General features: G+C 47.1%; 1 protein-coding gene across 2 annotated transcripts; it reads right to left on the bottom strand.

Annotated features, from left to right (window-relative positions):
- Positions 1-1,641: 1,641 nt before the first annotated feature.
- Positions 1,642-24,753, bottom strand: RAB19 (RAB19, member RAS oncogene family). Of its 2 annotated transcripts, none has more exons than XM_077995221.1 (4): positions 24,621-24,753; positions 20,977-21,200; positions 17,697-17,880; positions 1,642-3,259 (listed from the first exon to the last, which is right to left on the bottom strand). In XM_077995221.1, exons 2-4 carry the CDS (start codon positions 21,175-21,177, stop codon positions 2,991-2,993), a joined length of 654 nt encoding a protein of 217 aa, XP_077851347.1. In that variant the 5' UTR covers positions 21,178-21,200; positions 24,621-24,753; the 3' UTR covers positions 1,642-2,990.
- Between the last annotated feature and the right edge of the window lie 411 nt (positions 24,754-25,164).

Below are 25,164 nucleotides of genomic sequence, written 5' to 3'. Positions count from 1 at the left end.
CAGCCTGGGCAACAAGAGCGAAACCCAATCTCAAAAAAAAAAAAAAAAAAAAAAAAAAAAAAAAAAAAGGGCTAGGCGCAGTAGCTCACACCTGTAATCCCAGCACTTTGGGAGGCTGAGGGGGGCGGATCACGAGGTCAGATCGAGACCATCCTGGCTAACATGGTGAAACCCCGTCTCTACTAAAAATACAAAAAATTAGCCGGGTGTGGTGGCACACGCCTATAGTCCCAGCTACTCTGGAGGCTGAGGCAGGAGAATCGCTTGAACCTGGGAGGCAGGGCTTGCAGTGAGCCAAGATCACGCCACTGCACTCCAACTTGGGCAACAGAGCAAGACACTGTCTCAAAAAAAAAAAAAAAGAGTGGAGCAGGGAAAGGGGGAACTGAGAGCTACTGCTGGATGAGAGGATGCTGGATGAGAGAAAGTCCAAGGATGTTAAGAGTAGCAGGCTGGGCGCAGTGGCTCAAGCCTGTAATTCCAGCATTTTGGGAGGCTGAGGCGGGTGGATCACCTGAGGTCAGGAGTTCAAGACCAGCCTGACCAACATGGTGAAACCCTGTCTCTACTAAAAATACAAAAATTAGCCAGGTGTGGTGGTATACCCCTATAATCCCAGCTACTCAGGAGACTGAGGCAGGAGAATCACTTGAACCTGGGAGGTGAAGGTTGCAGTGAGCTGAGATCGTGCCATTGCACTCCAGCCTGGGTGACAGAGTGAGATTCCATCTCAAAAAAAAAAAAAAAAAAAAAGAGGAGCAGCAGAACGCAGCTGGTACCTCTTTCCCCTCCACTGGCATCACAAACCAAGGGGACCATTCACTTCCCACAGACCTCACACAACTTCTGGCCACAAGAAGCAGCTCAGTAAATGGCAGCTGCAGTCATAAGTGGTGTTTGTCCTCCGGAAGCCCCAGGTGAGTGTGCACAGCTCCCTGGGACCCTGGAAGGGCTCCCTGGCCTGCTCCTGCTGCCTGCCCTGATGTCCTCTAACACAGTCCTGGAAACGAGGGGCGCCTGGTGCCTTCCAGCCTCCTCTTACATGTTTAGTTCTGAAATCCAGGGTTACTCCATTCCAGAAGGCACCAGCTGCTCTCTGGCCACATCTTACAGAAGGGGCAGTACAACGCTGGCTTGATATTCATCTATGAACCAATTTAATTTTAATTCAAAAATGACTTCTGATCTGGCAGATGATTTGGGGTTCTAGAAAGAAATTGGGTCAGGCATGGTGGCTGACGCCTGTAATCCCAGCTTTTTGGGAGGCTGAGGTGGGAGAATCCTGTGAGCTCAGGAATTGGAGACCAGCCTGGGCAACACAGCAAGACTTCATTTCTACAATTAAAAAAGAAAAAAGAAAAAAGACTGGGTGCAGCGGTTCACGCCTGTAATCCCAGCACTTTGGGAGGCTGAGACGGGCAGATCACGAGGTCAGGAGTTCGAGACCAGCCTGGCTAACATGGTGAAACCCCATCTCTACTAAAAACACAAAAATTAGCTAGGCGTGGTGGCGGGCGCCTGTAATCCCAGATACTAGGGAGTTGAGGCAGGAGAATCGCTTGAATCTGGAAGGGGGAGGTTGCAGTGAGCCAAGATCGCATCATTGCACTCCAGCCTGGGCAACAAGAGTGAAACTCCGTCTCAAAAAAAAAAAAAAAAAAAAAAGGCTGGGCATGGTGGCTCATGCCCATAATCCCAGCACTTTGGGAGGCCAAGATGGGTGGATCACGAGGTCAGGAGTTCAAGACCAGCCTGGCCAACATGGTGAAACCCAGTCTCTACTAAAAATACAAAAAAAATTACCTGGGCGTGGTGGTGGGCGCCTATAGTCCCAGCTACTTGGGAGGCTGAGGCAGGAGACTCACTTGAACCCAGTAGGTGGAGGTTGAGGTTGCAGTGAGCCGAGATCGCACCACTGCATTCCAGCCTGGGTGACAGAGTGAGACTCAGTCTCAAAAGAAAAAAAAAAAAGAAGAAGAAGATCAGGCGTGGTGGCTCATGCCTATAATCCCAGCACTTTGGGAAGCTAATGTGGGCAGATCACTTGAGCTCAGGAGTTCAAGATCAGCCCGAGCAACATGGTGAAACCTCGTCTCTACAACAAGTACAAAAATTAGCCAGGTGTGGTGGCGTGTGCCTGTAGTCCCAGCCACTTGGGAGACTGAAGTGGGAGAATCTCTTGAACCCAGGATGCGGAGGTTGCAGTGAGCCAAGATCCCACCACTGCACTCCAGCCTGGGTGACAGAGTATGACCCTGTCTCAAAAAAAAAAAAAAAAAAAAAAAAAAAGAAAAGAAAAGAAAGAAAGAAAAAACATTGCAGGTGTCTCCCCTATCCCAGGTGGGTGGCCAAGGCAGCCCTGCTAGAATAGAGTGAATTCCAGTTCCATCTCCATCAGACAGTTGCTGACCATTTGGCAAGATGGTACTTCTGGTATTTCTGCTAAAAGGCTTTGCTCCCCAAAGTGAAGACCTGAGGTGTGAATGTCAGGAACAAAATGATAGCAGCATTCTGGTTTCTAATTGCGGGCTTTTGTTCCATTCTCCCTGCCTGAGCTGTTTCAAACTGCTCCAGAATGTTCCAAACAGCCTCTTCTCTCTCTTGCTGTTTTGCCTCCTTCCTCTCCTTCACTACGCTCTTCTTCAAGCAAGAAACAAAATTCGGTAGAAGGCAGCAGAAGCGTTGGGGAGACAGAAAAGTGAAAGGGGAGAAGAGTACAATTCGTCCTCCCTCTCCTGGCCTGAAGTCCTGCTTTCTCCGGAGTCAAGAGTCAGTGAAAACAATGGTGCTGGTTTTCCTGAGAGTCAGCAGCTACGACCTGTGGTGTGAGTCAAGGGAGAAGCGTGACCCATCCAGACTGGGAGGATTAGGGGTGAGCGGCAAGTCCACGCTGGGGTCTAAAGTGCCACTGGGGCAACACTACGGTATCCTGGCTACCTTTAGTTTCAGAGGCTGCCTCTTTGGTGGGTGTGACTGGCTTTGCAAACATCTTAGCAAGTGCAGTGGGTCTTTTCACTTGGACCCTGGGCCATAAGAACGGGGCTGGAGTCCAGTGGGAGGCTGTTCAGGGCACTCTCCCCATATAGGTGCAGGCTGTTGCGGGCGATCAGCTCCTTGGCCATGAGCACGAAGAGTTCGTCTATGTTCTTGGATTCCTTGGCCGATGTCTCCAAAACGGCCAGGAGGCCGTACTTCTCAGCCAGTGTGCAGGCATCTTCAAACAGGACGTGCCGCTTTTCCCAGAGGTCACATTTATTTCCTGGAAGGAAAAAGATAAGCAGATATTCCATTGAATAACTTAATCTGGTTTCTTTCAAGATGAACTTTACAAATAACATTTTAGTTCTTCAATAGGCATGCATGCATTCATTCACAAATGGTAATTGAGGGCACACTTTTTTGTTTGTTTGTTTCTTTTGTTTTTTTGAGATGGAGTTTCACTCTTGTCTCAAGGTGGAGTGTAGGCTGTCGCCCAGGCTGGAGTGCAATTTGACTGTGGTGGTGATTAAAGGAATCTATGCATGTGATCAAATTGTGTATAATTATGCACAATTTGTCGCCCAGGCTGGAGTGCAATGGCGGAATCTTGGCTCACTGCAACCTCCATCTCCTGGGTTCAAGCGATTCCCCTGCCTCAGCCTCCCAAGCAGCTGGAATTACAGGCACCTGCCACCATGCCCGGCTAGTTTTGTATTTTTAGTAGAGATGGGGTTTCGCCATATTGGCCAGGCTGGTCTCAAACTCCTGACCTCAGGTGATCGCCTGCCTTGACCTCCCAAAGTGCTGGGATTACAGGTGTAAGCCACCGCGCCCAGCCCTTGCTCCTCTTTTTACTCTCTTTTTTTCCCCCCTCAAACAGCAGAGTGTTGGATGTTGTGTGAGACGGGGCTCATTTAGCTGAGTAGACTGTGATCAGGATTCGCTGGATTGGAGGTGCATAATGGAAGACTTTTTTTTTTTGAGATGGAGTCTCTGTCACTCAGGCTGGAGTGCAGTGGTGCTGTCTCGGCTCACTGCTACCTTTGCCTCCCAGGTTCAAACTATTCTTGTGCCTCAGACTCCCGAGTAGCTGGGATTATAGGCCAGTGCTACCATGCCTGGCTAATTTTTGTATTTTCAGTAGAGACAAGGTTTCACCATGTTGGCCAGGCTGGTCTTGAACTCCTGGCATCCAGTGATCTGCCCGCCTTGGCCTCCCAAAGTGCCTGGGATTATAGGCATGAGCCACCACGCCTGGCCTAAAGGACTTTCTGAGAAAGCTATAATTTACATACAATAAAAGTTTGCCTTGGTTTCCCTGAGGCAGGAATCTAAAGATAAAATTACTTTCCCACAGGATTTGTTCTACCAGACATCAAGATTTATTACAAAACTGTAGTAATTAAGACAAGCTAGACTAGTGTTACTCAACCTGGTTTTCATTACTGTCCCCACAGGAGCCTCTGTAGAGATTTTTTTCCCCTACTTCCCCCTTCTTCCATAAAACATGTTTAAGCCTTTTATTTTGAAACAATTATAGATATATGGGAAGTCATTATATATGTATATATTATAGACACGTGTATATATACACACATATATACACACATATGTATATATACTCATGTATGTATATATACACACACATATCTACACATATATACATATATACACACATATCTATGTGGGGAAAAGAAAGAGAGATCAGCCTGTTACTGTGTCTATATAGAAAGAAGTAGACATAAGAGACTCCATTTTGTTCTGTATTTGAGATGCTGTTAATCTGTGACCCTACCCCCAACCTTGTCCTTGCAAGAGACATGTGCTGCGGTGACTCAATGTTTAATGGATTGGGCTGTGCAGGATGTGTCTTTGTTAAACAAGTGCCTGAAGGCAGCTTGCTGGTTAAAAGTCATCACCATTCTCTTAATTTCAACTATCCAGGGACACGTACAGGGCCAAAGGTTGCAGGGACCTCTGCCTAGGAAAGCTAGGTATTGTCCAAGGTTTCTCCCCATGTGATAGGCTGAAAAAATGCTGCTAAAAGGTTTATGGAGATGTTTGCATATGCATCTCAAGGCACAGCATTTTCCTTTAAACTTATTCATGTCACAGAGATTTTTGTTCATATGTCTTACTGCCGATTTCCTCCCTACAATGATCCTATTGTCCTGCCACTCCCTTATCTTTAAGATGGTAAAGATAATTATCAATAAATACTAAGGGAACTCAGAGACCGGTGCCGTCGTGGGTCCTCTGTAAGCTGAGCACTGGTCCCCTGGGACCACTTTCTCTTTCTCTATACCTTGTCTGTGTGTCTCATTTCTTTTCTCAAGTCTCTCGTTCCACCTAACGAGAAACACCCACAGGTGTGGAGGGGCAGGCCACCCCTTCATCTCTATACATATATATATATAGAGAGAGAGAGAGAGAGAGAAAGGGGGGGTCCAGTTTACTCTTCACCCAGTTTCCCCCAGTGGTAATATCTTGTATAACTATAGCACATTATCAATATCAGGAAATTGACATGGGTGCTATCCACAGACTTTAATCAGATTTCTTGTCACGAGGCCAGGCTTGATGGCTCATGCCTGTAATCCCTGCACTTTGGGAAGCCGAGGCAGGTGGATCACCTGAGGTCAGAAGTTCAAGACCAGCCTGACCAACATGGCGAAACCCCATCTCTACTAAAAATACAAAATTAGGCCAGGCGCAGTGGCTCAAGCCTGTAATCCCAGTACTTTGGGAGGCCGAGACGGGCGGATCACGAGGTCAGAAGATCGAGACCATCCTGGCTAACACGGTGAAACCCTGTCTCTACTAAAAAAATACAAAAAACTAGCCGGGCGAGGTGGCAGGCGCCTGTAGTCCCAGCTATTCGGGAGGCTGAGTCAGGAGAATGGCATGAACCTGGGAGGCGGAGCTTGCAGTGAGCTGAGATCCGGCCACTGCACTCCAGCCTGGGTGACAGAGCGAGACTCCGTCTCAAAAAAAAAAAAAAAAATACAAAATTTTTTTTTGGTGTGGTGGTGGATGCCCGTAGTCCCAGCTACTTGGGAGGCTGAAGCAGGAGAATCACCTGAACCCAGGAGGCAGAGGTTGCAGTGAGCTGATATCGTACCATTGCACTGCAGCCTGGGCGACAACAGTGAAATGCCATCTCAAAAAAAAAAAAAAAAAAAAAAAAAAAAAAAATTTCTTGGCCAGGCACGGTGGCTCACACCTGTAATCCCTGCACTATGGGAGGCCAAGGTGGGTGGATCACCTGAGGTCAGGAATTCGAGACCAGCCTGGCCAACATGGTAAAAACCCTGTCTCTACTAAAAATACAAAAAATTAGCTGGGTGTGGTGCTGGGCGCCTGTAATCCCAGCTACTCAGGAGGCTGAGGCAGGAGAATCACTTGAACCTGGGAGGCGGAGGTTGCAGTGAACTAAGATCGTGCCACTGCGCTCCAGCCTGGGCAACAAGAACAAAATTCTTTCTAAAAAATAAAAAATAAAAAGACTTCTTGTTATGAAATGAATCAATGTCCCACGCACTTATTTGTGTGTATGTTTATAATTATACACAATTTGATCACATGCGTAGATTCCTTTAATCACCACCACAGTCAAAGCATTGAACAGCTCCATTCTCACAAAGCTCTCTTTCATGTTATTCCTTTATAACTCTCACCACCCCCGGTCCTCCGCCCCTGCTAACCACTAATCTCTTCTAGTTCTAGAATATTATATAAATGGATTCATATACGTAACCTTTTGAGATTATCTTTTTTTCTTTTTTTTTTTTTTTTGAGACGGAGTCTCGCTCTGTCACCCAGGCTGGAGTGCAGTGGCCGGATCTCAGCTCACTGCAAGCTCCGCCTCCCGGGTTTACGCCATTCTCCTGCCTCAGCCTCCCGAGTAGCTGGGACTACAGGTGCCCGCCACCTCGCCCGGCTAAGTTTTTGTATTTTTAGTAGAGACGGGGTTTCACTGTGTTAGCCAGGGTGGTCTCGATCTCCTGACCTCGTGATCCGCCCGTCTCGGCCTCCCAAAGTGCTGGGATTACAGGCTTGAGCCACCGCGCCCGGCCTGAGATTATCTTTTTTTTCACTCAGCTAATTCCTTTGAGATCCATTCAAGTTGTTGTATAAATCAGTAGTTTGTTTTCTGCATACCACTAATGGTTTTCACTGCTGAGTAGTATTCAATAGTATGCATGGACCAACATTTGTGGTTTTTTGTTTTTTGTTTTTTCAAACATAGTCTCTCTGTTGCCCAGGCTGGATTCTCCTGCCTCCATCTCTTGAGTAGCTGGGACTCCAGGAGTGCACCACCATGCCCAGCTAATTTTTGTATTTTTAGTAGAGACGGGGTTTCAAGGCTGGCCTGAACTCCTGACCTCAGCTGATCTGCCCACCTTGGCCTCCCTACATGTTGGGATTACAGGCATGAGCCACCACACCCAGCCAAGGACCAACATTTGTTTAACCATCCACCTTATTTATTTATTAATTTGAGCACAGCCTTGCTCTGTAGCCCAGGATGGAGTGCAGTGGTGCGATCTTGGCTCACTGCAACCTCCACCTCCCAGATTCAAGCGATTCTCCTGCCTCAGCCTCTCGAGTAACTGGGATTACAGGTGTGCACCCCCATGCCTGGCTAATTTTTGTATTTTTTGGAAAGACAGGGTTTCACCATGTTTGCCAGGCTGGTCTTGAACTCCTGACCTCAAGTGTTCCATCCACCTCAGCCTCCCAAAGTGCTGGGATTACAGGCGTGAGCCACTGTGCCTGGCCTTTATTCATTTTTTTTTTGAGACAGGGTCTTGTCCTGTCACCTGGGCTGGAGTGCAGTAGCATGGTCATAGGTCACTGCAACGTTAATGTTCTGGGCTCAAGCAATCAGCCTCTCAAATAGCTAGGACTACAGGCACACACCATCACACATGGCAAATTTGTGTGTGTGTGTGTGTGTGTGTGTGTGTGAGTGACAGGGTCTTACTTTGTTGCACAGACTGGAGTTCAGTGGAGTGATCTTGGCCTATGAAAATTTAATACCACAGATGTACTGTGTATGGCCTTTTGGAGGGTCATAAACCATTGTAATATTGAAGATATTTTCACTCCCAAGAGCATGAATGAATAAGATCAATGGAGAGGAAAAACAGCTCAGAAGCAAACTCATGTATAAATGATGTGTACTCTACAAAAAGATGGTGCCACAGAGCAGTGGAAAAGGTCGCCCTTTTTTTTTTTTTTTTTTTTTTTGAGACAGAGTCTCACTCTGTTGCCCAGGCTGGAGTGTAGTGGCACGATGTCGGCTCACTGCAACCTCCACCTCCTGGGTTCAAGTGATTCTCCTGCCTCCGCCTCCCAAGTAGCTGGGATTACAGGCACCCACCACAACACCCAGCTAATTTTTGTATTTTTCTAGTAGAGATGGAGTTTTACCATGTTGGCCAGGCTGGTCTTGAACTCCTGACTTCAGGTGATCAGCCCATCTCGGCCTCCCAAAGTGTTGGGATTACAGGCAATAACCACTGTGCCTGGCCAAGGTTGCCTTTTTAGTAAACTGTACCAAGACAATTAGATCTTTATATGAAAAAGTTTTGACCCATACCTTTCACCATACACAAAAAATCAATTACACGTAGATCACAGATCTAAATCTAAAGGCAGGGTAATGATAATAATTAATCGATTAAACTTTAAAAGGTAATATAATCCTGATGATTTCAATTAAGAAAAAGTTTCCTAAATAGGACACAGGAAGCAATCATTATTAAAGAAAAGATCGGCCGGGCGCGGTGGCTCAAGCCTGTAATCCCAGCACTTTGGGAGGCCGAGACGGGCGGATCACGAGGTCAGGAGATCGAGACCATCCTGGCTAACACGGTGAAACCCCGTCTCTACTAAAAAATACAAAAAAAACTAGCCGGGTGAGGTGGCGGGCGCCTGTAGTCCCAGCTACTCGGGAGGCTGAGGCAGGAGAATGGCGTGAACCCGGGAGGCGGAGCTTGCAGTGAGCTGAGATCCGGCCACTGCACTCCAGCCTGGGCGACAGAGCGAGACTCCGTCTCAAAAAAAAAAAAAAAAAAAAAAAAAAAAAAAAAAAAAGAAAAGATCAATAGATTGAAATATATTAAAATTAAGAGTGTCTGTTCACCAAAATACACCACCAAGAGAGGAAAAGGCTGGGTATAGTAGTTCATGCCTGTAATCCCAGTGGTTTGGGAAGCTGAGGCAAGAGGATCACTTGAGCCCAGGAATTCAAGACCAGCCTGGGCAATACAGCAAGGCCCCATCTCTACAAAACATAAAAAAAACTAGCTGGGGCTGGGCGTGGTGCCTCACATCTCTAATCTCAGCACTTTGGGAGCCTGAGGCCGGTGGATTACTTGAGGCCAGGAGTTTGAGACCGGAGTTTGAGACCAGCTTGGCCAACATGGTGAAACCCCATCTTTACTCATAATACAAAAATTAGCTGGGTGTAATGGCACATGCCTATAATCCCAGCTACTTGGGAGGCTGAGGCATGAGACTCGCTTGAACCCAGGAGGTGGAGGTTGCAGTGAGACAAGATTGGGCCACTATACACAGTGGGTCACAGTATATCTGGGTCACAGTTCGAGACTCTGTCTCAAACAAAAACAAAAACAAAAACAAAACCTAACTGGACATGGTGGAATGCTCCTGTCGTCCCAGCTACTTGGAAGATTGAGGCAGGAGGATTGCTTCAGCCCAGGAGTTCGAAGCTGCAGTAAGCTAGGATGGCACTATTGCACTCCAGCCTGGGTGACAGAGTTGGACCCTATCTATAAAAAATAAAACATAAAAAAACCAAAATGTTCCTTCCTTCAGGTATTTTTAAGAAGAGAGAGGGAAAGGGGACTCCACAGGGTGGAAGATGATGTTTGCAACACATGTAACTGACAAGGGCTGGGGCCTCCTTCAAGAGAGCCTAGTGCAGGGAATGCAGGTGACAGAGCCCAGCAGGACTAGTGCAGTGCCCTGGGGGGATAGCACCCCATCCCCCGTACCGTGCAGGCACTCATGCACAACCATGCTGCAAGATGCAGGATTCGATTCCTCTATCAGGCAACCTTGGCTTTTGAGCACCCCATTGCCTGAAAAATAAACTTTCTTCGAGTTGTGCTTAGTCTAAGACTCTTTCTACCTACAAAGTTGTCCTTCCTCCGTTCTCTCCTTCCCAGGGGCAGGTCTACATCTCATAGAAGACTCCCTGCCTCCTTCTGCTCCTTCTTTTTTTTGTTTGTTTTTTGAGATGGAGTCTCGCTCTGTTGCCCCCAGGCTGGAGTGCAAGGGTACGATCTCAGCTCACACAACCTCTGCCTCCTGGGTTCAAGCGATTCTCCTGCCTCAGCCTCCTGAGCAGCTGGGATTACAGTCGCCCGCCACCACGCCCAGCTATTTTTTGTATTTTTAGTAGAGACGAGGTTTCACCATCGAGACAGGCTGGTCTCGAACTCCTGACCTCAGGTGATCCACCTGCCTCGGCCTCCCAAAGTGCTCCTCCCAAGGGGATTACAGGCATGAGCCACCGTGCCCAGCCCTGCTCCTTCTTCTTTATCCCTCACTGCTGTTTCTCCCAATATATCTCTTGCATGTCTATCTCATCCTGTCCCAACATCTGCTTCCTGGAGGACCCACACTGACACAGACTCATTTTCAGAAGATATAAGCTACTCTGAGGAATTAACAAGAAAAAGATAACAAACAGAAAAATGGGACTTGGACTTGAAAAGTATTTCACAACAGAGGATATCCAAATAGCTAACACACATCTGAAAGGTGTTCAGTCTCATTAATAGACAGGGAAGTGCAAATGAAGAACACTAGTGATCTCATGACACACTTCTCAGGATGCATGGAAGTAAAAGGACTAACAGCACCAAATGTTGGTGAGGATGTAGAACAACTGGAACCCGCGCATGCTGCTGATGGGAGTACAGACTAGAATGACCACTCTGCAAGTGGTTTGAGATTATCTAGAGCGGCATGACCATGCAATTTTGCTTCTGGGTATTACCCAACAGAGCTGTGTGCCCATCGGCATCAATAAAGATGTACCAGAATGCTCAGAGCAGCATTATTTTCCTAGTTGCCCCAAACTAGAAACAACTCAAATGTCCATTGCCAACAGAACACAGAAATACTCTGTAGGGTGTTCTTGCAAAGGAATAGTATACAAATTATACAAAAGAATAGATTACAGCCACATGCAACAATGGATGAAACTCATAAACAATATCGAGGGAAAGAAACTTAGGCAAAAAGGTATGATTTTGTTTATATATAACGTATAAAACAATAGCAAAACAAGATGAGGCATGGTGGATCATGCCTGTAATCCCAGCACTTTGGGAGGCTGAGATGGGTGGATCACTTGAGGTTGGGAGTTCAAGACCAGCCTGGCCAACATAGTAAAACCTGTATGTACTAAAAATACAAAAATCAGCTGGGCATGGTGGCACCTGCCTGTAATCCCAGCTACTTGGGAGTCTGAGGCATGAGAATCGCTTGAACCTGGGAGGCGGAGTTTGCAGTGAGCCGAGATCATGGCACTGCACTCCAGCCTGGACAATGGAGTGAAACTCCATCTCAAAAAAAAAAAAAAAAAGCAAAACAAAACAAAACTGCAGTATTTAGGGATGTGGGCTTAGGTATTAAAATGATTAAAAAAGAAAAAAGCAAAAAAGTATTTATCATAAAAGCACTTGCCTTTGGGGCAGAGGGAGTAGGGAGTAATGAAGTGAAAGCTGGTGGGGGTGGAGAGTGGGCTGGCAATATTCTTTTTTTTTTTTTTTTTCTGAGACAGGGTCTCACTGTGTCACCCAGGCTGGAGTGCAGTGGCGTGATCACAGCTCACTGCAGACGCTACCTCCTGGGCTAAAGCAGTCCTCCCAATTCAGGCTCCCTCATAGCTGGGACTACAGGCACATGCCATCATGCGCAGCTAATTTGCAATTTTTTTATAGAGATCAGGTCTCCTGTGTTGCTCAGGCTGATCTCAAACTCCTGGGCTCAAGAGATCCTCCCATCTCTGCCTCCCAAAGTGTTGGGGTTACAGGTGTGAGCCCACAAGCAGTCAATATTCTCTGTCTTTTTTTTTTTTTTTTAAGAGACTGAGTCTCTGTCACCCAGGCTGGAGTGCAGTGGTGCAATCTTGGCTCATCACACCGTCCGCCTCCCAGGTGCAAGCAATTCTCCTGCCTCAGCCTCCCAAGTAGCTGGGATTACGGGTGCACGCCGCTATGCCTGGCTAATTTTCTTTTCTTTTTTGTATTTTAGTAGAGACAGGGTTTCACTGTGTTGCCCAGGCTGGTTTCGAACTCCTGAGCTCAGGCAATCTGCCCGCCTCGGTCCCCCAAAGTGCTAGGACTACAGGCATGAGCCACCACGCCCGGCCAATATTCTCTGTCTTGACCCAGCTGGTGTTTGCTCAGCTGTTCCCTTTGAGATAAATCAATGTGTACTTTTCTTTATATACTTAATATGTCCCAACAAAAACGATTTTGAAAATCCTTTCCCATAGTCGCTGTCATCAACCTGCTCAGTGTCAAAGCTGGACTTAGATCATAATGATCCCCAAAGAAGTTTCAATCCAAGACCGTTTTCAGCAGACATTAGCACATTTGAGTGCTATAGTAGGCTGGGAAAGGGGTCCCATGGAGACCAGGCTCTAGCCTCAGGCAGCTGTCAATGCTAACAGGGTCTTTGCAGGTGTGATTAATTTGAGGATCTTGAGATGGGGGGATTATTCTGGATTAGCTGGGCAGGCCCTGAATGCAACCGCAAGTGTCCTTACAAGGCGGAGGCAGAAGGAGCCTTGATCCCATACAGGGAGGAGAAGGTGATGTGAAGGCAGAGGCACACAAAGCCAAAGATTGCACCAGAAGCCAGAGGAGGTGAGGGACCGAGTCTTCCCTAGAGCTTCCAGAGGGGCACGGCCCTGCTAACACCTCCATTTCAGCCCCGCAGGACCGATTTCAGACTTGTAGCCTCCAGAACAGTGGGAGAACACATCTGCTGTTTTTAGCCCCCAGCTTGTGGCAGCTGGTTACAGCAGCCACAGGAAGCTCGTATAGCGCGCACCTTCAGGAGAAGCATGCGCGTGTTTTTAGCTGGTGAGCCTGAAGCTCAGGGCTGAGCTCTGCTTCTAGAAGAAAGGAATGAGAGCCCCTGGTGGAGGAAGGGATGTGGTGGGAAAAGGAACCTCTGCAGCCAGGAATCTGATCTACTCCCTGCATCCTGCGCCATCTGTGCATTTTGACTTTTTTTGTTTTATTATTATTTTTTTTTAGAAATAGGGTCTCCATCTGTTACCTAGGCTGGAGCACAGTGGCTCAATAATAGTTCACTTCAGCCTTGAACTCCTAGCCTCAAGTGATGTGCCCACCTCAGCCTCTGGAGTAGCTGAGACTACAGCATATACCACTGAGTCAACTCTTTATTTATTTATTTATTTATTTATTTGTTTGAGACAGAATCTCCCTCTGTCACCCAGGCTGGAGTGCAGTGGCATGCTCTTGGCTCACTGCAACCTCCGCCTCTTGGGTTCAAGCGATTCTCATGCCTCAGCCTCCCAAGTAGCTGGGACTACAGGCACTCACCACCATGCCTGGCTGATTTTTTTTGTATTTTTAATAGAGACAGGGTTTCACCATGTTGGCCAGGCTGGTCTCAAACTCCTGACCTCAAGTGATACGCCCACCTCGGCCTCCCAAAGTGCTGGGATTATAGGCGTGAGCCACTGCGCCCGGCCTTGAAGATTTTATTCAATCTGTTCTGTATGACTATTTATACATTTGACTGCATAAATAGTAATGTATTTGGCCATGGGGCATTGGCCCAGACCCTGCTGAGGGTGTTATGTAACACAGAGTACACTTTTCTAAAATCTGACAAATTCTGAACTCTGAAATATTTGAAAAAAACCCTGCTGAGAGTTTTTGTTGAGTGACTGTGGACCTGTAAATATAACAGGACTTTAAGCAGAAGGTTTGGCTAAGATCCTTAGAGGGACAACTATCAGATGCTGAAGAAAGTTATGAGACAGAGCATCCAGGATAACCTATAAAAAATGGTCGGCTCACTATAATCCCAGCACTTTGGGAGGCCGAGGCGGATGGATCACTTGAGGTTAGGAGTTTGAGACCAGTCTGTCCAGCACAGTGAAACTCTGCCTCTATTAAAAATACAAAAATTACCCAGGCATGGTGGCAGGTGCCTGTAATCCCAGCTGCTTGGGAGGCTGAGGCAAGAGAATCACTTGAACGCTGGTGGCAGAGGTTGCAGTGAGCCGAGACTGCACCACTGCACTCCAGCCTGGGCAACAGAGCAAGACCCTATCTCAAAAAAAAAATTTTTTTTAAATAAATAAATAAATAAATAAAAAATGAGGTCACCTCCTAAAGCCCTTGCTGCGATGGAGTGGGGATGGGAGAAAGATGGGAAGCCAGCCATGCCCAGAAGAAAGCAGGGCTGGGATCTGAAGTACCTTATGAACCATGTTCAGGAATATGTGCATTATTCTAAGGGAAATGGGGGCCTTTGAGGGTTTTACATGGGGCCATTAGGAGGAGCCGGGCCCCCTGTGGCCAGCTAGAGGAGGAAGAGCTGTACAAATCAACATGCAATCAACCACTGACACCGGGGTCATTCCTGTGCTGATGAAGTGGCTTCAAGGAGCTGGGGATAAACTTCTGAGACAGAAAGTAGCACCTGTATGAGGCAATATGTGCAGGGACACTTCCGTGAGGGATGACATAAATTTTTCTGGATTCAGGCGGGGAGGCCACATACAGAAAACAGGAAGGCCCCTGTGTCAGCCCTCTGACAGGGACACCTTATCAACTGGGAGACTGCAACACTCCAGGTCATCTTTGGGGGTATTTCTAGAACTGAGGAAGAAGTGAGGCAGAGATGGTTGTTATGAAAGACAGACTAGGGTAAAAATACCAAGAAAACATTCTGAGACTCCTGGAAATCCTGCGACATCCTGGCATCTGTCACCCTTCTCTGATGCATCTGTTTCACAGATTGACTAGTTAAAGATGGAGCTGGCTGGGGGAGAGGCAGCTGGGGGCTTGTGGGCTGGAGACAGGGAGCTGCCTTCAAAGATAGCACAGTGGGGCCAGGTGTGGTGGCTCATGCCTGTAATCCCAGCACTTTGGGAGGCCGAGGTGGGTGGATCACCTGAGGTCAGGAGTTCCAGACCAGCCTGGCCAACATGGTGAAATCCTGTCTCTACTAAAAATACAAACATTAGCTGAGGGTGGTGGTGGGAGCCTGTAATCCCAGCTACTCGGGAGGCTGAGGCAGGAGAATTGCTTGAACCTGAGAGGCAGAGATTGCAGTGAGTCAAGGTCACGCCACTGTACTCCAGCCTGGGCAACAGAGCAAGACTCCGTCTCAAAAAGAGAGAAGGTAGCACAGAGGGAGGCACCTGAGGTTGGACAGCTTTCCCTTCAGCCCAGAGGAAGAACTGCCTCCATTGTGTCCTGGAGATGCATGACCTTAATAAAAAGGTAGATCTGGTCCACATTCCTGGGGAAACCGCATGTAGCTTAGAACTGCTTCATTCACAAGTGAGATGCGTGCTATTCTGCCCTTCTCTAGGAGTCACTATTGCTGAGTTTCCTTCTGCCCCTGGAGGGCATGGGCTGCACCTGCCTGTCCACTCTGGCCCTTTGTATGCCATGGCACAGCTCTCCCATCTTTGCTCTACTACAACATAACTGTTTCCTTTTATTATTTATTTATTTATTTTTTTAAGAGACCAGGTTTTGCTTTCTCACCCAGGCTGGAGTGCAGTGGTGTGATCACAGCTCCCTGCAGCCTCAAATTCCTGGGCTCAAGTGATCCCCCCACCCCAACCTCCCACCACATCTCACTATTTTATTTTGTTTTAGTTTTTGTAGAGATGAGGTCTCACTATGTTGACCAGGATGGTCTCAAGCTATCCTCCTGCCTCAGCTTCCCAAAGTGCTGGGATTACAGGCATGAACCACCACACCTGGCCCAAAGACATTCATCACAGAAATAGAAAAGATTATCCTAAAATTTATATGGAACCATGAAAGACTCAGAATAGCCAAAGATATCCTGAGCAAAAAGAACCAACCTCGAGAAATCACATTGCCTGACTTCAAATTATACTATAGAACTATAGTAACCAAAACAGTGTGGTACTGATAAAAACAGACACATAGACCAATGGAACAGAATACAGAATCCAGAAATAAATCCATATATCTACAATAAAGTCACTTTCAACAAAGGTGCTAAGAACACATGTTGGAGAAAGGACAGTCTCTTCAATAGATGGTGCTGGGAAAACTGGATACCCATACGGAGTGCAATGGTATAATCAGCTCACTGCAACCTCTGCCTGCTGGGCTCAAGCAATCCTCCCTCCTCAGCCTCCTGAGTAGCTGGGACTGCAGGTGCACACCACCACACTCAGCTAATTTTTTTAATTTTTTGTAGAGATGAGGTTTTGCCATGTTGCTCAGGCTGGTCTCGATCTCCTGGGCTCAAGCAATTTACCTGCCTTGCCCTCCAAAGTGCTGGGATTACAGGCATGAGCCACCGCGCCCCACCTAGTTTATGTATTTTTTTTTTTTTTTTTTTTTTGAGACGGAGTCTTGCTCTGTCACCCAGACTGGAGTGCAGTGGCCGGATCTCAGCTCACTGCAAGCTCCTCCTCTCGGGTTCATGCCATTCTCCTGCCTCAGCCTCCCAAGTAGCTGGGACTACAGGCACCCGCCACTTCGCCTGGCTAGTTTTTTGTATTTTTTAGTAGAGACGGGGTTTCACCGTGTTAGCCAGGATGGTCTCGATCTCCTGACCTCATGATCCGCCCGTCTCGGCCTCCCAAAGTGCTGGGATTACAGGCTTGAGCCACCGTGCCCGGCCGTTTATGTATTTTAATGTACATTATTGGTAAACACTTATAAATTGACTCTTCTTTTTTCTTTTTAAAAATCCACTTGTGGCCGGGAGTGGTGGCTCACGCCTGTAATCCCAGCACTTTGGGAGGCCGAGGTGGGGGGATCACAAGGTCAGGAGATCGAGACCATCCTGGCTAACATGGTGAAACCCCATCTCTACTAAAAGTACAAAAAAATTAGCCGGGCGTGGTGGCAGGCACCTGTAGTCCCAGCTACTCGGGAGGCTGAGGCAGGAGAATGGCATGAACCTGGGAGGCGGAGCTTGCAATGAGCTGAGATCGCGCCACTGCACTCGAGACTGGGTGACAGAGCAAGACTCCGTCTCAAAAACAAACAAACAAACAAACCCACTTGTACCCAATAAATATATATATACCTACTAGATTCCCATAAACAAGTAAAAAACAAAATTCACCTGTTCACTCTGCAGTAGAGATTGTCAAAAATAAAAACAAAGGGCCAGGCACAGTGGCTTATGCCGTAATCCCAGCACTTTGGGAGGGCCAGGCAGGAGGATCACTTGAGCCTGGGAGTTCAAGACCAGCCTGGGCAATAAGGCAAAACCCCATCTTTACAAAAATTAAAAAAAAAAAAGGGACTGGGCATGGTGGGATCCAGTTTAAAGGCACTTTCTGGGGCCCTATCCATCACTTGCACATTTAAGATTTCATTTTCCACTGCCATCAGAAACACGCAGAAAGCTGAGCATCCTCAGAGGAGAGTAAACCAAAGTTAAAAACTTCAAAAATGCCATACCAATCAGCATAATGACCAAATTTGCAGCTCCATATTTCTCTATCTCATGAATCCAGTGAGGGACGGACTCAAACGTGGACCGCCGGGTGAGGTCATAGGCGATGATGGCCGCGTGGGCACTGCGGTAGTAGCTTTGGGTGATGGTGCGAAAGCGCTCCTGGCCAGCTGTGTCCCACACCTGCATCTGGAGAAGGACAGGAAGGGGAGTCCAAATCAGGGGTTCCCACAGGTAATGGGAACTCCTTCACCTACATCGTCTTAAAAACACAGTTTTCTGGGTCTCACTTCTAGATATTCAGACCCAGTAGATCTGGAGTAGGATGCAGGAATCTATTCTTTCAATTTTTCACTGGATGACTTGGGTATCCTCCTTGGCTGGGGAACTACCATCTAAGACAAACTTGTCCATTCTGCAACCCGCGGGACACATTTGGCCCAGGACAGCTTGGAATGTGGCCCAACACAAATTTTTAAACTTTCTTAAAATATTATGAGATCTTTTTGCAATTTTTTTTTTTTTTTTAGCTCATCAGGTATCATTAGTGTTAGTGTAATTTATGTGTGGTCCAAGATAATTCTTCTTCCAACATGGCCCAGGGAAACCAGAAGCTTGGACAGCCCTGATTGAAGGGATGCTGCTGTCCGAGAGGCGGACCTATTTTATCCTGGGGTCTTGTGTTCTTTGCCTTTTCACCTGATTCATCACGTGGTCCAGATTTGGGGACTCATCTTTTGAGCCTGCGCATGGATCTGAACACTGGCAAAGGTGATAATATTGGCCGAACTGTTTTGATTTTAAAGGAACACTCAAGCTGTTCATGTCTGGAATGTCCTCACAATAATGCCTCCCAAATTAGCCACCCAAGCAGCAGCACCAATTCACACAGCCTCTCACAGTGTCTGAGGGTAACAATTTCTTCATATTCTCACACTATTTATATAAAATTTATTTTTTAGAGAAAGTTTGCAAACCATACACCAAAGCTAGAGATAATAGAAAAATGAGGCTGGGTGCAGTGGCTCATGCCTATGATCCCAGCACTTTGGGAGGCTGAGGTGGCGGATTGCTTAAGCTCAGGAGTTTGAGACCAGTCTGGCAATATGGTGAAACCCCATCTCTACGAAACATACAAAAATTAGCTGGGCATGGCGGCGCATGCCTGTAGTCCCAGCTACTTGGGAGACTGACGCAGGAGGATCCCTTGAGCACAGGAGGTTGAGGCTGTAGTGAGCTGAGATCATGCGCCACTGCCCTCCATCTGGGCAACAGAGTGAGACCCTGTCTCAAAAAAAATTTAAAAAACCCCTCATACACCTATCATCCAGATTTAATAATTAATGAGATTTTGTTACTTGCTTCATCTAGCCCTTTCTGTTGATTTCTTTGAGGTATTTTTAAATTTTTAAAATTTTTATTTATTATTTTATATTTTTGAGACAGAGTCTTGCTGACTCCCAGGCTGGAGTGCAATGGTGTGATGTTGGCTCACTGCAACCTCTGTCTCCTGGGTTCAAGTAATTTTCATGCCTCAAGCCTCCCGAGCAGCTGGGATTACAGGCGTGTGCCACCACGCCCAGTTAATTTTTTGTATTTTTAGTAGAGACAGGTTTTCACCACGTTGGCCAGGCTGGTCTTGAACTCCTGACCTTGGGTAATCTTCCTGCCTCAGCCTCCAAAAGTGCTGGGATTACAGGCATGAGCCACCGTGCCTGGCAGTTTATGGCATTTTTGAGTACATAGAAAATTTGACCTCTTTTTTTTTTGAGACTCTGTCGCCTAGGCTGGAGTGCAATGGTATGATCTCGGCTCACTGTAACCTCTGCCTCCCAGGTTTGAGACATTCTTGTGCCTCAGCCTCCTGAGTAGCTGGGACTATAGGCGCCAGCCACCACGCCTGGCTAATTTTTGTATTTTTAGTAGAGACAGGGTTTCAACATGTTGGCCAGGCTGGTCTTGAACTCCTGACCTCAAGTGATCCATCTGCCTCGGCCTCCCAAAGTGCTAGGATTACAAGTGTGAGCCACCTTGCCTGGCCGCTAGAACATTTGACCTTTTAAGGCCAGGCATGGTGGCTCATGCCTGTAATCCCAGCACTTTGGGAGGGTGAAGTGGGAGGATTTGAGCCCTGGAGTTTGAGACTGGCCTGGGCAACACAGGAAAATCCCGTCTCTACAACAAATTTAAAAGATGAGTTGGGCATGGTGGGGTGCACCTGTGGTCCCAGCTATTCAGGAGGCTGAGGTGAGAGGATCGCTTGAGCCAGGGAGATGGAGGCTGGAGTGAGCTGTGATCATGCCACTGGACTGTAGCCTGGGTGACAGAACAAGACCCTGTCTCAGGCTGGGTGTGGTAGCTCACACCTGTAATCCCAGCACTTTGGGAGGTAGAGGCAGGTGGATCACTTGAGGTTAGGACCTTGAGACCAGTCTGGCCAGCATAGTGAAACCCTATCTCTACTAAAAATACAAAACTTAGCCAGGCGTGGTGGTGTGCACCTGTAAATCCAGCTACTTGGAATGCTGAGGCATGAGAATTGCTTGAGCCCAGGAGGCAGAGATTGCAGTGAGCTGAAATTGCGCTCCTGGACTCCAGCCTGGGTGATGGAGTGAGACTCTGCCTCAAAAAAACAAAAAGCCCTGTCTATCCCCTCCCCCCGCCAAAAAAATAAATAAATAAAAGCCAATTTGACCTTTATATAGTTAGAGAAATGTATAAATTTGAGCTTCATAGTTAGATTCAGCAATATTTTTTTATTGGCTTCTGGATTCGTGTCTCATTTAAAGCCTGATTTTCCCATTCCATGATGAGAAAAATAAATACTCCCATGTTTTCTTCCACTATTTGTATGATTTCATGTTTTGTATTGAAATATTTTATCGCTCAGACATGTGCTTTGTTGTTGGGAATTCTGGCTAAAAAAGGTGGAACTGGCTGGGCGCGGTGGCTCACACCTATAATCCCAGCACTTTGGAAGGCCAAGGCGGGCAGATCACGAGGTCAGGAGATCCAGACCATCCTGGCTAACACGGTGAAACCCTGTCTCTACTAAAAATATCAAAAAAAAAAAAAAAAAAAATTAGCCAGGCGTGGTGTTGGGCACCTGTACTCCCAGCTACTTGGGAGGCTGAGACAGGAAAATAGCGTGAACCTGGGAGGTAGAGCTTGCAGTGAGCCAAGATTGCACCACTGCACTCCAGCCTGGGCAATAGAGCAAGACTCTGTCTCAAAAAAAAAAAAAACAAAAAAGGTGGAATCAGTCCCGTCCCAGTGCCCTCTGACCTTCACTTTCTTGCCATCAATATCAAGGGAGCGCACGGTAAAGTCCACTCCAATCGTGTTCTGCTGTGTCTCCGTGTAGACTCCAGACTTGAAATGCTGCACCACACACGTCTTCCCCACATTGGAATCCCCAATGAGGATAATCTTGAACAGATAGTCAAAGTTCTCATCTGCTGCCCTGGCTGAGCCGGAGAAGTGCATGGTTCTTGCCACCTAGAACAGAGCTAGGTAGAAAGGATGGAATTCAGCACCAGGAACTGGGGATCCAGTACAAGACAAGACGGAGGGAGGTCATTACCTTCACAGCACTACATCCTTGTGAGAGGATGATGCTAATCATGCTAGTTAGGCATAGAGGAGTTGCCCCCATAAGCGGACATCTGCCTTACATGTGTTGATCTTACTTTAGGGGTGCTCTTGGAATAAAGAGTTTCTACTGCCATTCTCTGGTGGGTCCAGTGGACGGTCAACACCATCAGATAAAAGCAGTGATATATCCTAGGCCTAGAGATGAGGTGCCACATGCTCCATCAGAGTGCCTGGAAAGCAGGAGGATGGCTGAGGAAATGCCTACAGCAGTGACTCACCTGCCATTGGACATCCCACCAGTGTCAATTTTACCTGGGGAGAAAGACTCCCAACTGCTATAAGGCTGACCATCCAGGCCAGGCACGGTGGCTCATGCCTGTAATCCCAGTGCTTTGGGAGGCTGAGGTGGATGGATCACCTGAGGTTGGGAGTTTGAGACAAGCCTGACCAACATGGAGAAACCCCGTCTTTACTAAAAATATTAAACCGCCTGGGTGTGGTGGCTCATGCCTGTAATTCTAGCTACTTGGGAGGCTGAGGCAGGAAAATCCCTTGAACCCAGGAGACAGAGGTTGCAGTGAGCTGAGATCACGCCATTGCACTCCAGCCTGGGCAACAAGAGTGAAACTCCATCTCAAAAAACAAACCAAAAACAAAAATGCTGACCATCCAGGCAGCCAGCAACAAGGACTGATAAGCGGTGATTGGTAAGTCAACTTGGAGAAGAGTGACATGGCCTTTTTGTCTTGTTTGGAGCCTAATTTTTTCAACCAGGAAATTAGGATTTTGAGAATATTCAAAATTAAAATCATGGCTATAATGTTATGGCATAATTTACCAAAGGCTGGTTATGGCATGTTTTACCAAAGGTTTTTTTTTTCCTTTTTCCTTTTTTTTGAGACAGAGTCTTGCTCTGTCACCCAGGCTGGAGTGAAATGGCATGATCTCAGCCCACTGCGACCTCTGCCTTCCAGTTCAAATGATTCTCCTGCCTCAGCCTCCTGAGTAGCTGGGACTATAGACCTGCACCACCACACCCAGCTGATTTTTGTATTTTTAGTAGAGACAGGGTTTCACCATGTTGGTCAGGCTAGTCTCGAATGCCTGACCTCAAGTGATTTACCCACCTCAGCCTCCCAAAGTGCCGGGATTACAGGCCTGAGCCACCACGCACTGCCGGAAAATTAAGGTTTCTAATGACAGTGTTTCACAAACTAACTGATTATCAGAATTATCTGCGAGTATCATTGAAAAATATATATTTCCTTCTTTTTTTTTTTTTGAGACAGAGTTTCATTCTTCTTGCCCAGACTGGAGTGCAATGGTGTGATCTTGGCTCACTGCAACCTCGGCCTCCCTGATTCAAGCGATTCTCTTGCCTCAGCCTCCCAAGTAGCTGGGATTACAGGCGCCTGCCACCGGGCCCAGCTAATTTTTGCATTTTTAGTCGATACGGGGTTTCATGATGTTGAGCAGGCTGGTTATGAACTCCAGTCATCTGACCTCAGGCGATCTGCCCACCTCAGCCTCCCAAAGTGATGAGATTACAGGCATGAGCCACAGTGTCTGGTTGGAAAATAAAGGTTTCTAATGACAGTGTTTCACAAACTAACTGATGGTCAGAATTATCTGGGAATATCATTGAAAAAAATATATTTTTGGAGCTCATCCCAGACTTGCTAAACTAATTTTACCTTGTTCTTTTAAAAATTATTTCTTAGTATTCTTTTTTTTTTTTTTTTTGAGACAGAGTCTTGCTCTGTCACTCAGGTTGGAGTGCAGTGGTATGATCTCAAAACTGCACCAGGCCAGGTTTTGTGTTTTGTGTTTTTAACTTTAAAATACGTTTACTGTGCCAGGCGCAGTCGCTCATGCCTGTAATCCCAGCACTTTGGGAGGCTGAGGCAGAAGGATCACTTGATACCAGGAGGTTGAAAGTAGTCTGGTCAACATAATGAGACTCCCCACCGCCCCCCCAACCCCCAGCGCATCTTTATTAAAATCATAAGAAATAGGCCAGGTGCAGTGGCTCACACCTGTAATCCCAGCAATTTGGGAGGCTGAGGCAGGTGGATCACTTGAGGTCAGGAGTTCAAGATCAGCCTGGCCAACATGGTGAAACCCAATCTCTACTAAAAATACAAAAAATTAGCCGGGTGTGGTGGCATGCACCTGTAATCCCAGCTACAGGGGAGGCTAAGGCAGGAGAATGGCTTGAACCCAGAGGGCAGAGGTTGCAGTGAGCCAAGATCGCACCATTGCAGTCCAGCCTGGGCAACAAGAGCGAAACTCCATTTCAAAACACAAACAAACAAACAAACAAAAACACAAAACTAAAAACCTCTCTCTCTCCCCTCCCCTCCCCTCCTCTCTCTCATGCTGTCTCTTCCCCAGGTGATTCTGATGACGAGCCAGGCTTGGAAAACACCAATTGACCAAGTTACCTACCTGAAACTTTACTCCCACCATCAGCATCCCTGGCTTAAATGTCCACCTATGCTTCAATATCTCTGATCACAAGGAACTGACTACCTCCTGAAAAATTTCCATTTTACACCGGGCAGTTCTCACTTCTGTGGGACTGACACCTCCCTCCATGAGGTTTCCATCTGTCTAGCTCAGTGCTATCCTTACTCTGCCAAGACACATCACATTCCTGTTCCACATGACAGCCCATCAGATATTTGAAGCAGCAAGAATATCCCCCCGAGGAGAATATCTCCATCTTCTTTAACTGTTCTTCATGAGAGTGTGTTCGGACTCCTCATCCAATAGCTCTAAAAGTAACTGAAACCTGATCCCACTTAATGATCACATCTGATGTGCTGCAAATTGCCCCTGCCTTGTGACATCCTTCTTCACTTCTCTGTTTTACCCTGGTTTTCTCTAAAGTCATAGACAAGGACAGTCTGTCTCATCACACAAGGTAAAATGCACTCAAGTGTCCAATCTGCATGCAAAAACCCAGGGCTTTAAGGCGATGAAGAAGGATCCCATACCTCTCTTGGACCTCTCTGAAATCAATATGGGTAGATGATCCAGCAGACAACAGACACAAGCAAAGCACTTTTTTCCTGTCTGACTTTTCAACTAAAGACAGCCATTCCACTTCCGGTGTCTTGGTCTTATCACTGTAACTTGAGCTGAGACTTTACTTCCATGTCTCCCCTCACCCTCCGGAGTCCTCAGGGTTTCCACAAAAGCCCCCTTTCATTTAGCTTACAAGCCTTGCCGGGAGACACAGGCAGCGTCCACCCCGATGATGTCCTCCCGCCGGCATCCCGCAACCTTTGCCTTCCTGGTTCACCTGTCACTTACCTGTCCGGCTCTCTCACCTCTGCTGGTCAGCAGGTAATGTTTTCTCTTTCTTCTGGTTTTCCTTTTCAGCCCTCAGTGCCCCCTTCTTCCTCCTGCCTCGCTGCTTGGTGGGAAGTGTAGTTCTGGCCCCAGGTGTCAGGTTTGGCGTCCTGAGAAAGTGAAAGGAAAGTACAATCCCTCCCACCTGCCCTGAGCCCAGGGCTGCCGCAGGGTACAAAGCACCAGGTGAAAGTGGCCAGCACAGGGCAGAGCGCAGAGCCGGCTTTCTCACCAGCCTTTGCCAGCCTAGCAGAAAGCCCTCACGGGAAGGAATAGCCAGCGAATTCAACCAGCGCTGGCCCATACGATGCTGCCCCTGCTCCTTTCTTCTACTTACCTTCTCTTGTGTGTTCTTGCATCCTTTGCTCTCAATTTGTCCTGCTGTCCCTTGTTAGGAAAAAATTTCAGAATGTATCTCATGTAGTAAGAGTGACTGTTTTGCAAAATGTTTGGGTCAGTTGTACATGTGCATATTGTACTGGGTGATGTAAAAAAAAATTTTTTTTTTTGAGACAAGGTCTC

This window comes from Macaca mulatta, chromosome 3, assembly GCF_049350105.2.
Source record: "Macaca mulatta isolate MMU2019108-1 chromosome 3, T2T-MMU8v2.0, whole genome shotgun sequence".
Lineage (NCBI taxonomy): Eukaryota > Metazoa > Chordata > Mammalia > Primates > Cercopithecidae > Macaca > Macaca mulatta.
Note: the sequence above shows the minus strand (reverse complement) of the source record. Positions and strands in the feature narration are given on the sequence as shown.